Source organism: Cladophialophora immunda (genome assembly GCF_000835495.1).
Source record: "Cladophialophora immunda strain CBS 83496 unplaced genomic scaffold supercont1.1, whole genome shotgun sequence".
NCBI lineage: Eukaryota > Fungi > Ascomycota > Eurotiomycetes > Chaetothyriales > Herpotrichiellaceae > Cladophialophora > Cladophialophora immunda.
Window position 1 is genome coordinate 5,850,473 of NW_015622541.1, and position 13,967 is coordinate 5,864,439.

Consider the following 13,967-nt stretch of genomic DNA (forward strand, 5'->3'; position numbering starts at 1 on the left):
AAAGAACACACAAAGAACACACAAAGAACACACAAAGAACACACAAAGAACACACAAAGAACACACAAAGAACACACAAAGAACACACAAAGAACGCCTTATTGTATATCTGAAAGTATGTTCGTCGAGGGAGTCGGGCTGTGAACTGCAGCGGGGAAGCTGTGTCCGTGCGTACTTCGCTATGCCGTTTCAGTAGCTGGTAGAGCGGGGTTGCAGCAACTCTGGCGTCTGCTTCAGAAGGACGGCCAACCGCCCTTCAAGCGCGCGCGCGCGTAGGCGTAAGTGGCTTGGGTGTCAAGTCAAGAGTGCCGCACAATTGCCTGCGGCCAGGATCCGACTTCTCTTGATCAAAAGTACGCTTGTCCTCCAGAATTTTCGCCGTTAGACACAGTAAACGCTTTGGTGAGGCCGGAAAGGCGGTAAGAGGGCGGCTGGAGGAGTCAAGTAAGCACAAAAGGCAAAAGTTGCGAATCAGGAGGTGCCGTTTCTCCAAGCGAGGCCTAGAGTCCTAGTTAGCGATCGTCATGCCTCAATCTCCAGATTGGGGTCACTTCGGGATTCACAAAACTCGGGATCGCTCTCAGTCCGGCTTAGCAACGTGTTCGCATTTGGCAAAGTCCAAGACACGGAACGTGTGGAAAGCCAAATGAGTGGCTGGCATCGCTCGTCAACGTCGAACCGTCTCAAAGCGACAACAAATTTGGGCGGGGCATCCTCGTTGTGGCCTGACCGGGTGAACCGTTTCGTTGGGCGTTTCGGCCGGCAAGCGAGCGCCCACCCTATTGATCGAGTTCATATGAAGACGCGCGCACACCGTCTGCCCCGTCCAGCTCCTGAAACATTCTTCGACTCCTGCCCTCTTCATGGTCGCTGGCGTTGCCAATCCCACGGGGACCTGTACCAACCCCCGAAAGGGCAATGTAAGAGCGCTGCATGGAGTCGGGTTGACTTGCGGCTATGTCTGAGTCGAGTTTGTATGGTACGGACACCCCGCGCACGGATTCGGAAACAGATGATTTCGATACCTCCGAAGATGAGGTGGCCTATGCTGCCGTAAATGCCAAAGCGCAAAAGGCTCGAAGCACCACCTCGTACAGTACCAATAGTACCCGATCTCGACAGCTCATCAACAGCCCGAAACCGCCCTTGCCTAAAGCTATATCAGCATGCCTCGTTGACCCTTTTGAAACGCTGCCCATTGAGGTCGATGGGGTCACAAACCAGCTTCTTCACTTCTACGGCCAGAACAGCTACTGGCAAACCGCATATGCCTTGTCTCCTAAGATAAAACCCTCCATCAAAGGTTCATGGGAGTATCAAGCAGGTGCATGCCTGACTCACTTCCACACATTGATGGCTCGTTCAGCATTGCATCAGCTGCGCATGAATGCAAAATACACCACGCCGGCCACAAAAAAGGCGTTGGAATATGCGGCATTAAAGCATCAGACCAAAGCGATCACTATTCTACGGGAGAATGTGGAACTTGGCTCCAACGCCGATCTCAAACTGATTTTGACTTCGATCATCAGCCTTGCGTCTTTTGAACAGCGATACGGAGAGCGCGAGAGAGCGGTAATCCATTTTAGAACCGGTCGAGATATCATCCGCCAGATTGGCTTGCAGGACGGCCTTCATGATCGGCTGAGAGAGGAACAAGCGCTTTGGTTCGAGGGAATCTATCGAGATCCCGAGGCGAGTTGGATGTGGGGGCAGGAGGACTCGAACATGCGACTTGGGTGGCTAAAATCTCTCCTGAAAGATGTCGATCGGATGTGGAGAGATAGGCAGTTGTTGCCCTTGAAGGACAAAGGCCCCTATGTCGTCGAGGACATGAGGCTGCACGAGTTCCTCTTCCGGGAGACAACAGGAAAGAGCGTGAGCGTGTACGGCGACATCGATGAGTTTATCGCGCAGCAGCGTTGCGTTTTGATTCTCGTGTCGGTCATGTGTGGGGTGCGTGGAGTGTTGGAAGCGCAAGGACATTTAAAAATGGCGTCCAAGACGATGGCTCTGAAAGCTGCAATCCAAGCATATATCGGTTATATCGAAGATTTGTTGGTTGAGCATGATCTGGCCGAAGAACAAGCCGTGGCCGACTTGCTTTGGATGATGTGCCAGAACTATCGCGACGCAAAGCCGCGTCTGGTGAATGCCGGGACGGTGATGGTGCGAGACGCGATGCAAAAGGTGGACCTGCGGGATTGTCACTGGCGTGCCAGCGGGATTGCCAATGTGGTCAAGTATCTTCCTCAGAGTCGGCAGCTGAGTTTGAGGAACTTGCTTCTTGACTTCATCGATGGCAACCCTTATTCGGGTAAGGTCAAGCTTAATGAGTTCGAGTTCAGTTATGCCGGCGTCTGATTTTTGATGATATCTCCGAATGGTGCGTTCCCTGGTATTAATGGAGCTGGAGCTGAGGGCGGAGGTGTCCTTCAGCAGTACAGGTCTGATCACTCAGACCAGCCGGGGCTTGCTGTGGGATGTTGAAACGAGGACAGAGAGTGCCCTTCTGCCGGGGCATACTGCGCTCCCGATGCTGGTCGGGCAACTAATTCTTTGCCGAAGGAATAGGAGAAGGTACAAGAAAGACCTGACGTTCCCGTGGTGATTGAGATCAGGCAAATCGCGCAGAGCGAGGAGAATAGCGGCCATCCGCGGTAAACGGCCCGGAAGTCACGAGAGATCTTATGGACCAGAAGGCTCGAGGCACCGCATTCTAGCAGCCGGACCTCAACGGGGAAATGACATCTCACGTTGCCCTATGATCAATGTGGCATCGCTCATGACCAGGCTGAAATGCCGTGCATGGATTCCACTAAAAGACGTGGCGGATGTTGTTCAGCAGCCGTAGACTCGAGGTTACGCTGGTGGTGATGGTAAGCGTGGGGAGGAGGGCGCGCTGCCGTCTGGACTGCCGAATCCCGGACACTCTCTGTGACGATTGTGCTGGTACGCCTCTTCAAGTCTAGGCACGGCACGACGTGGGAGGCTCTCGATGCGAATGATACCTAGAAGCCTGGGGAAACGGCGCGGCCTCTATCGGGCAAGGTTCCGGGGAGTAGTTGTTAGGTAAATTTGGCTGCAGTGGCTGCCGCGGATGCACAGTGAATGTTCCGGCGAGCCCACCCCCACGACCTAATCGACATCGCCTATCGGATTCGTCACATCCAGAAGGGTGTCCAAAAGCGTCATCACTGGCGCCGGGGAGCTCTTCCCATGACGGGTCATCCAAGTCACACAAGTCGCTGCACCGTGGCCGAGAGCGCCTCAGAGCGTAGTGTCCGACACTGTGATCATCCTGGGTGATGGCCTCGATGGGTACTTAAAAGGCCCGCAGTCCAGGTTGTGTCGGTCGAGGAAACATGCCAGCTGGCATGCTACTGAGACGCAAGGGAAGAGAGAATCGTGCTTCTAGTCTCTAGTTGACACCTCGCCGGTTATCTTCTGTGCCTTCCTAACCATTCGTTGATGGATCGAAGTTTTGATTGGACGCCTTCTCCGCCCAAAGAACCTTCTCTTCCTGGGCAGCGACTTTGTGCAACTTTGCTGGCGCAATCTGGGGCACAATTCAACGCCCAGTGTGTGTACCCTGATATCTGCCCACTCCATCACGATACAGCTGTGGCCCGAAACCTTGGAAAAACCTACCACGAAAGTGATGGAAGAGACACAAACTCTTTGGGGAGAATTTGGCCAGATGATTCTGACCGGGCGCCTCTGATGTCTCCAGGATACCCGTGCTTGTGCCTGGAGGAGCGTAGAAATGACCATGAAGACTTACATTCAGATGATCTTCTTGGACAGTGGACGCACCTCCAAGCAAAGGAACCCCTCGTCCAGGACGTCGCAGGCATCCTTCGAAGCATCATGGGCTCTGGGTCATCTTCACAACGGCTTGCCGATAGCCCCGAGGACGGCTCACATGAACAGACACTTGATCGACCACCATGGCGTGATCAGAGTCCATTGGCATCGTTCCTCCTTTCCGGGCTTCTGTCGGACCAAGATGGGAACCATTTGCAGAGCTGGCTGGGCCAATCTCCTTCGTCATATCTCTTCACCCTCGACGATGATAGCACCTTGTGGAGATGGAAAGAGAAGTCACAGGCCGAGCTGACAATAAACGGCATGGACGGCACATGCTCATCGGGTCTGTCGGGCGTCAGGGAGGGGCTTTGGAGCGATGACAATAAGTCGCAGCAGACCAGCATTACTTCTGTGCCATCAGTGTGAGTATAGATCGCCGAGGGACTATTGGGAGGGCGATATGAGTTGATATTGGAGAGGCAGCATGATGTGAATCATGGTTGATTGGATTCACATTGGAGGGAATATTTCTTACTATCTATTTGACAACATCGCATGTCTCACATTTTTGCTGCGCCCTTTGGGTGGCGGGGAGGCAAGCGAATATTGTGATATCTTGAGTCAGAGCCGATGGCACGTTCCGGAGTTTTTGTAGGTAGCGAGTAGCATCAGTGTGTGATAGAAAGTGACAATTGAAGGGCGAACACGAAGCCAGTTCAACAACGCCAGCACTGGCCAGTGTGAAGTTCGGTATCCGGAAAAGCATTTCCCCGAACCCATGCCAAGAACGCCAACCCGAAACGGGGTCTTGGCCCACAGAACTCAAATATCATCAATGACACGAGATACGGAGCACAAAGTGCATTTCTACACGAGCTGTAAAGAGCCACTGCTTTGATCTATTGGAGGATCATATTTCCATGCCCCCCATGCCCCCAGCCTCGGGCCGTTGCTTCTCGAACGGCGGGCGCCACTGCCTTTGAGTTCCTGCAATATGTAAGGGTCAGGACCTTAAGAGTCTATCACGCTTGACAACGAAGCACGATACGGGAAGTGTTCACCTACGTGATTTTACGTTTGGTGGATTTCGGCCGCGCACTGGGACATAGTAAGTTGCCAATGACGACTGTGAAAGCGGTTCACATGCGCAAATAAAGCACAATACGACGAGAATCTCGAAAAGATGGGCAATGAAAGAAGCCGGCTTCGTTGACCAACATTTTTCCACATCACGGTCAACCTTGTGAAAACAGGATCCAAGTCTTTTGCAGGGGTGTTCTGTGGATTCATCCCAATCCCTTCCCTTCAAACTGGCGGTGACGGGCATTGTCGCATACCCTTGCGCGAACCATGCGAACCAACCCCTCCCCCTTCAGCCATCAGGCAACCGAACGCCGTTGTTCCAAACCTATCTCGGCTTTTTTCCTGGGAAAACTCATGCGGCTCTAGCATATCGCTCAGCCTGATTGGAGGAAAAGACGGACTTCGGTGGAGACCATCCTCGCTAGGCAATACGAGCTGGTGCGCAAGGCAACGGCCAATGCAAGGACCTTTGGTCTCCGGTTTCGTTACAAAATCATTGTGGGTCGGGCAACATCCATCAGGCGAGTTGATCTAGCCCCCCTACGCATTCACGACCTTTCTCCGTTTCCGTTGGAAAAGGAACGCTCGGAAGTTACTAGTGGGATGTTTGCCACGAAGTCGCCCAGAGCTCGTGGTCGGCCGGTTCTGACTCGTGCCATATGGGCCCCATGGGTCGAGGTGGGGATGGCCCTGGTTCCTTTGCAGGTCCAGACTAGGCACGGAAGCAACATGGATGGCCCGAGGCTGAAACTTGCCCGCATCAGGCCATGCCGTTTCTATCGGTTGCCGCCCAGGCTGGAATGTCGAGCGGTGGTAACGTATCCTAGCAGGTAACGTACGAACCGTACGAACCTGGGCAAAGGAAAGTAATGACAACGCTGAAGGGTCAAAATCATCTCGACGGTTGTTGTCAAGTATTAAGCTGTCATGTATCGGAAATGGGTATCCCTGTTCAGTGTTGTCAGAGTTAAGTGTCATCACGATCACAAACGGATGCTTGTTGGGCTCGCCAGGAGGATAAGGGGCACTGTTTGATCTAACAAGTCAGCCTCCTAGGGGAAAACTAGCCCGGGTGCGACGGATCTGTCTCTACTGATTGTTGCGGTTCTAGACTGTTTTCTTCGTCCGCTCGAGCAAGTTGAAAGAGCGACAAATGCCACGTCATACTGATCAGCGAGCGACACTCGATTGCGGGAGACTTCCGACATGGGGGAGGGGGGAATGGACCCTTGGCTCACGTAGTATAGTTCTCCGTGCAGTGAGGATCTTTCAGCTACTGCGCATTGTCTCTCTTGTTCTTCTTTAATTTTGGGATAAGGCTGGTTGGCGCGTACACGAGGGCCTCGTCTGGCCTGGAGGGCTTCTCCAGTCGGTGTGGAGCTGCCGGATGGCAGACACACCTGCACCGAGTAGTCAGTCGTCCTGACGCCCTGGGGCTTGACTAGCGCTGGATTTGCTTCTGCTGGGACCCAGAATGCCACGTCTCTTTGGTTGGGGATGATCTCCATCCCCTGTCGCTCGCCTGTCAGTTGTTGAAGCGAGGCCTCGGAGCCAGAGGGCTGCTGCGAGCTACTGCTACCCGTTCCCATCGCCTGCGTGGCAGCCCATTCAGAGGCCACACAGGGTCGCAAACGGGACGGTGAAACATTGAAGGTAAAATAGTCCCATGCAAGCCCTTGAACACATCTCATTACTGGGACGCACCTCGTTGGATCTTAGTCTTGGTGATATTGCGTCCAGCTTCTATATGACACCGGGACCTAAAGAGGCTCCTTTTCTGGACAGGGTTTGGACGGGGAGGGAGGGCTGCTAGTTGACAGGGACTCGTGTGTGCTCTCGGCAACCAGATGCTGGAGATCCATGATGGCACCAAGTGGACTGACAGATATGATGCACACCCGCCAGCTGGTCATTTCTGACCATAGCCTTTTTTTTACAGGCTGGTTGGTTGGGGTAGGCTAGGTGAGCGCAGGATTGCTTCCCATAACCCCAGGGTAACACGGACAGTTCGGAAGCGGCTCGGAGGGCCTTTATTCGACATGGAAGTCAAATGGAAGTCGCCCGGGGTTTGCTATTTGACCTAGTGATCGGTTGACCTTGGCCACCAGGTGTCAGTAGAGAGAGTCCAGTACGGTAGCATCAGTCCACTGATTGACCCTGTACTTGGAAGACTCTCAACAGTCTGTCAGCTCTGTCCATCTGTCTGTGCGTGTCTGGTCACATATAAATATGGCCGTTCTCCTTTCTCCCAGAGCCCGGAGCAAAGCAAAGGCAAAGCCTGTTAGTATTCGGGCGGAGAGACTGACACACACCCACCGTCCTCTCTCTACCCCACTCAATCGCCCATTGTCTGTTCCAGGGTTCCGCTGTTTTCTTGAACGTTATATCAGCTCCAGCGATTGGCCATCGATGTTGCCCAATCATAAATCATCGATGATGTTCTCATCAGAACCATCTCTTTCTCTTCTGCTCCTTCTTCTCGACAATAGAAACCATATCCCCGCTTCGGTTGTTCACCATAGCGATCGTTATGATCTTGTCCAAAGCCGCAGCCAGATCCAAGATGAAGGAGCACACATCCCTGAATGGCAAGGGCGAAACAATGATCTTGACTTGATCCCGCTGGAAAAGCCATTCGACTCATACATCCGACAACTCGATATCCAGGCACCTCCTGATGAGGGAGATATCGACCTTGATGACGCCTTGCAGCACGTGAAGCTAGATGGGGCAACCTGCCTAGAGCTGTACAACATTGTCCAAAGCTCCAACCTGTCGAGTGTACGAGGTGCGGACGGTGTTGCGCCGCCATTCGTCTCTTCAGGCTCATTCTTGGGCGAGGTGGCTGACGTTCTGCGACCGGGACAGCATTCGACGTCGCTGTGGAGGGAGATTTCAGAGCATGAAAGTCGGATTGCACATTGGTTGGCCAGCTCGACGAGGCTAGACCCATTCCAATTCATAGACATCAGACCCCAAGACGATGTCTGGCGCTTGGGCACGAAACGGGAGAGCAGGCCGTCATCGGTAGACTTCGAAAGCACATATAATGATGGAGGAGGATCGGGCGAAGCAGAGATCTGGAGCATCGACGATGAATGCGAGCAGAGCACTCAGCTTACCTCGGAGCTGTCCTGGTGAAAGCGCAGAGAGGGGTCGGTTTTCCGCCAAAGGCCATCATTGTGTGGGGATGTCGCGTGCGAGGAGTCTAACATCAGTCAGCGGTTCCTGTCTTTCATAATGAGGGTTACGTCGCTAGTGTCGCAAATCAAAAGTGCTTGAAATCAGCAGAGCCAGGACTTAATTCCTACGAGTCCACTGCCGACTCAGCAGCATACAAATCCGGCACTGGTGTGGACGCTACGAATCCTTGGTTGGGTAGGGCCGATATTACTAATCCCCTCTCTGTTACGTCGTTAACGTCTTTAGCAGCGATGCACTTGCCTAAAATGATAAAGTCTCTCCTCTAACTAGGACAAGCATAAAACTCGATAAGGGATCGGTTCTTGGCGAGATTAATACTCGTCAGGATGCGATTCCTGCCAGAATCACATCTTGGTTATATAAGCGAATCAGGAGTCGAGTGTTCCCAGGCGCTGGTTGATACTTGGGGGCCAGTTGTTTCGTTTCCGTCACAAGTAACTCGTCGCTCTCAGCGGTGGGATCATGGAACCAAGAAAGCTTCGAATCTAGTTTAATTGGAGTACTCGTATAGACATCGACGCGTAGCTGAGTCAAGGGGCTGCGTGGCACGGGCCTGACCGGAGCCTTGACCTGCTCGTCCGTAACAGATTTAACCCCACAGTTGATGTGACCATCTACTCGTAAGGCGGATCCCCTTTCACAGCTACACGATAACCTTGGGGCCAAGAGCACTCACACCTGTCTTCCCTATCTCTAGCCATCCCCACGATCGTTGAGGCAACATTCTGGATCATGGCACCATGAGCCGCACTTAACATGTACCACGGCTCAAACTCGGGGAGTGGGCAGAACCCACAGAAAGTGGCTGCATGGACAGACTCGCCAATTCCTCCCTAAGCCTTATCGAGGGGGCGGCCACGGACGGCCCGCCTCGTATCTCCCTTTGATGTATTGTGCGGGAACATGGTCAATCTCAAATAAGCATGCTTAGCTTAACCTGTCCGATGGTACGCGATAATGCCGGTTGCCAATTAGGACCTACCTACGAGAAGCTATCCATTATTTGAACATCCAAAATGCCGGTCAGCTTACGCGGGGCCAAGGCTAGAAGGTTTGTCCTTATGAAGACCCACTCGACTATGCAACCACATAGCTAGCCCTGAGATCTCAATTTCAAACAGGAGCACTCGTTAAAACTGATCTGCAGCAGTCGCCCCGGGACGGAAGACAGATATGAGCGCCTCGTACTTCAGGCTTTGACCAACCACTTCAGGATACCCCTGAGACTTGATTTTGTATTTGGCCGAAAAGCCAAACGCAGCTGAATACTGTCAGTCTGCGTGAAACCGGCAATCGACCACGTCTAACTTGTCTGGGCAATTAAGGCGACCGAGTATTCTCCACTGATATGTTTTTTCAGACTCTGACTATGTGGTCCCAGCCAGCACAGACTCTACCCCTTGGTGATCGAGGCCCACTGTCCAGGTTCCCGAACTGTGGGTTATCCAGTGACACGTACTCAGAGAGGTATCGATATATCACACGACCAATTGTCGCGGCCCTGCAGTAGAGATCGAGGGTAAGACAAGCCAATGAGTAGAATTCATATGGCTGCGGAAGGAATGGTTGCAGCAGTGTAACAGGACGCGGGATTTTCCCTTTGGGACAATCCACATCGGAATATTCGTCGGCTAATTAACCACAAGTTATCACAGTTCCACCACGGACCAAACAGCCCTTTACAGGCTTTTGTTGTCGCCAGTCGGATCCTACTGAGGGCTCACTGCTGCTGATCACGCTAAAAGGGGGTTTCCTGGTTGCCGCTGGAGGATCAATGTCACAGATTCACGCCTGCAGTGCTCATGCTGACCTAATTTAAGAGCCTCTGTTAATTTAAGAAGCGATTCGAAGCGGCCTCCTATATGAATGCATTGCCAACTTATTCATCAAAACTGCAGGCTTCAATATATCCCGACGAGAGCATTCTCTCTCCTCATTATCAGGACCCACCGCTTTGGATAGGTGGCCTGCTTTCTCACTGATAGGTGGTTTGATAGTTGATCATCGTAACCATGCAAGCCACCCCAAGTGGTGCAGCGCTCGACACAGTCCAGTCCAGGGGGAAGGACAATGGCCCGGGGGAAAAGCGAAAACAGCAAAACAGAATAGCTCAACGAAGGTATCGTGAGTCCAACTCGCTTGACCTCGTCAGTGGTTACCCAGAGTGACTGACCGACCCAAACCAGGAGACAAGATAGCTAGCCGCACAAAAACACTTGAAGCCTTTGCCCAACAAGCTCGCCAACTACTCAGTGATGTGGTTGATCTCGAATTGGGAGAGCCACGATGTCCGGAATGCAGCCACTGCCGAGGGCTTGAAAACAATCACGAAGTCAATACGCTTCATGTTGCAGATGCACCTACTCCACCAGCTCATCCTTGTCATCGGGACGCCGTGATAAACTCTTTCAACTTTTCGGACAGCGCATCTCAGGAGAATCTACCAACAATCCCGGCTGCCATCTCAAGAACGGGAACTCGGACTCCTCGCCCTGGCGAACCCCGAACCCTTACGAGCAGCAGTCTTGCTTCCCTACAAGACGATCCAGGAGAAGGGCGCGCAGCAAACACAGGAGTGCCAATGACACCCAACCAAGGCCTCTCTGTAAAACCGAGAGAGGATGCTGCTCCCTTTGGAGCTTTACACACCCCTTTGTCCGACCAGACCTTTGTGGACTATATGGATTTTTCAGGCCTGGAGTTTCTGAACAGTCACACCAACACGAGCATCTTGACTCCATCCGAGGAGTCCGTAGCGCCGACGATAACATGTCAAGAAAGCGTGCAGGCCAGTGCGGCGTTGCATTTGGCGGCAAGAGAAGGCCGAACGCGAATTCTCTCCATCCTCCTACGTACTGGTTTCCGCGTGGATGCGCGAGATGAACGAGGGAGGACGCCGCTACATCACTGTGCAACGCATGGACATACGGACGCGGCCAGGGTGCTTCTCGAAGCTGGAGCCAGTATCAATGCTGTGGATGTGGACGGAATCAGTGTCATAATAGCTGCGGTCAAAGCAGGAAGTGAGAAAATGGTGGAGCTGCTGCTAAGTTATAAGAGATAGCACCTACCGGGACGAAGACGTCGAGATCATCAATTTTTGTTGCAAGCCATCGAGAAGCTGCTCCTTGCGCGAAATCACTGTTTGTCGAAATTCGCATGGACTGCGGTACGCCCACGTAAGAGGCCATGGGTCGTGTACGGAGGAAATGCTGCAAATACTTCAACACAAACAATTAGGACCCTGCTGCGGCCTCCCTCCGTAGCCTGGCCAAGCACTTATTTTGAGGGGTTCGTGGCTAAGTCTCCTTGCGCAGTTTTAGAACCGACTGAGTTCCAGGAATACCTAATTAGGATAGTCTTCGGAGGTATAAAGGAGGGGTCAGCGCTAAACCTCCGTGCGTTGAACGAGGTCTCGTGCGGCCACCTCCGCAAATGGTCTGCAAAAGTCTGCGAGTTAACCATCGAATATCTTATGAGAGATTCCGTGGACGATTGGTCAAGTGCGGAGTACTCGTGTGCAAGTGAGTAGCCGAGACACCTTACGCGATTTGGCGCGGTGCGAAGAGATCTCACGAAGGCCAGCGGCGGAGGCCCCGGTGGGGCCACAGGAGTAAGAATCGTCTCTTCAAAGGCGGTGTAAGGGTGGAAACTCGTCAAATGTAAAATTGAAGTCGTCTAACAGCCCTGAATGCCGCTGATGAGTAATCCTCCATCATCCACGGCAAGAGACGGGGGAGAGACGGGGGCTGAAGTACTTCAATCTCAGCAAGATACTCGGGAAAGGTCGAACAATGCCCACCAAACATCTTGATCTGCTTGGCCTAAGTGCTTACGTTTGCAAAGGATGAAGGCACTTGTGTGAATATAGCTTGGCATGCTTGATCACCCAAGGTAAAACGTTATAGTTTTGGTGTTGTGAGTGCAGGAGCAAGGAACCTCAAGCGAACATGCAGCCGCTCTCACTGGCTTGTCGGCGCAATTCTCCTCCATCAGATTATTGTGCTTCCTCAGGCCCACTCCTCTGTGCTCAAATCCTCCTTCCAGATGTCTGAATCATTGGTGCGACGCGTCCGTGGTGCCGCCCTGGAGGAGGACCTTCTTGGCTGTTCCCCGATGCCCAAATGCCTCGTCTCGCTGGATGCTTTTGCATCCGGCCATGTCCCCCCAAGGTCGCGCTGTGAGTCGATCGAGCTGGTACCCGCCTGGACTATTTTTTGTCGCCACCAGACCAGCTCGCACAGGCCCTGGTCTGCTTGGATTTTCCCTGTGATATCCGCAGCCAGGCTCCCTCATCTGACACGCATGTACAAATTGGACGGACCTCACGACTGCGGGCGCTCGCCGGCATTCCCATCTCTGAAACCATGCACTCCTTACTTGGTCATGTCAGACAGGTCACTAGTTCTTCTACTCTCTTCGAGAAATTGAGTCCGCTGCGAGATACACAAGACAACATAGGGTGGCATCCGGCGCCAGCTAGTCTATCCTCCGTTGTAGTAGTCTTCCTCAGTGTCGAACATGAAACAGCGTCATACAATGTCTCTATGGTATATCGACTTGTGAACAGATGTCTTAGCCGCTACGATCTGAGGAAAGCTGGTCTAGCAACTCAAGTCACATCATGGGTCGGCAATAACAATAAATCTAAGATCCAAATAACGTACACCCACCAGACTGCTGCCACCGAGGTCCTCGCACTAGCCAGCGTCCGGAATTGGGACTCAGGGTAACATGTCTCATCAGAGGTATTTGTACCTCTGTACCTAGGTCTATAGCGAGAACATTGAAGACCTATCGACATTGGAGGTGATTTTATAAACACACGCCGGCAACTTCACTTCACGCTATGCGCAGTATTGGTCGAATGATACCGTCCCTGCCAACGTGTTCAACTCGTGCCATTCCGGCAACTTCCTTAGCAACCCAAGAAGCATGTTGGCACAATGCTCGTGATGCTTGTACTCTACCATCTTGTCATAGTATGGTGTGCCGTCACGAATCACCTGAGACAGACTGAGGAAAAAGTATACACAATGTGTTGCATGCTCTCGCAGCTCAGCGAAAATCTTCCTGTCGCCGTCGAGCACTTCCGCCCAGACATCGTCCCCGACCGGCTTTGTCTGATCCAGGTCTTCCCAATAGACCCAATCTTCCGCTTCCAGGAATTCATTGTTGGCGTACATCGGGCAATTTGCCGGCAACCAAGCCCACGTTAATTGATTGAACTTGCAGCCCAGCGCCTGAGCTTCCGCGGATGAGTTGCCGCACGGGTGCAGGCGGTCGTTCGACTTCGATACTCCGGGGACATGAACTTCTGGAGGAGGAAAATCCCATTTCTTTTTGATGCTGATGCCATTGAACGGCACGACAGAGGCGAAGACGATTGCCGTGCAGGCTATCAACACGAGTATGCCGATATACAACGCCAACCTCCGAACTGGTGAACTGCGCAAGCTTATCGCTGTGTGCTCTCTGTCGACTATAAAGTCTGGCTTGACGAGAGATGTCTGTTCGAGATCGCGCATCATGTCCTTGTCATCTTCCGGCGGATGTTCTTGAAGGGCACGATACCCCTGCGACGACATGAGAGGTTCCTGCATTCTCGGTCAATAGAGCTGTTCTCTTCTAACAGGAAAGCTCAAAACTCTTACACACATAAGGGGGACTGTCAAATTTTGCGAACTGGTTGACGGGGCGCAGAGAGCTCACGCTCGAGGGGGTTCGACGACGAGGCTGAATATCCAGGGTAAGGCATCCCGGTGGAGCCCCATGCTCACATCTCCGGATGCTTACCAAAACCCCCCTGATCTCAGCAACTGCACTAAGCCCGAAACAGATGAAATGAGGCTGCTCACATCATCCATCAC

General features: G+C 52.7%; 3 protein-coding genes across 3 annotated transcripts; all 3 read left to right on the forward strand.

The window, feature by feature from the left end:
- The first annotated feature begins 849 nt into the window (after nt 1-849).
- Nucleotides 850-3,147, forward strand: PV07_01715 (uncharacterized protein). The gene has a single exon (XM_016388276.1). The coding sequence runs from the start codon at nt 958-960 to the stop codon at nt 2,362-2,364; it is 1,407 nt and encodes a 468-aa protein (XP_016255204.1). The 5' UTR covers nt 850-957; the 3' UTR covers nt 2,365-3,147.
- A 94-nt stretch (nt 3,148-3,241) lies between these two features.
- Nucleotides 3,242-4,251, forward strand: PV07_01716 (uncharacterized protein). Its single transcript, XM_016388277.1, has one exon. It carries the CDS (start codon nt 3,472-3,474, stop codon nt 4,234-4,236), a length of 765 nt encoding a protein of 254 aa, XP_016255205.1. The 5' UTR covers nt 3,242-3,471; the 3' UTR covers nt 4,237-4,251.
- Nucleotides 4,252-10,109: 5,858 nt separating this feature from the next.
- Nucleotides 10,110-11,161, forward strand: PV07_01717 (uncharacterized protein; the record flags this gene model as incomplete). Its single annotated transcript, XM_016388278.1, has 2 exons — nt 10,110-10,221; nt 10,284-11,161. The coding sequence occupies 2 exons, from the start codon at nt 10,110-10,112 to the stop codon at nt 11,159-11,161; spliced, it is 990 nt and encodes a 329-aa protein (XP_016255206.1).
- Between the last annotated feature and the right edge of the window lie 2,806 nt (nt 11,162-13,967).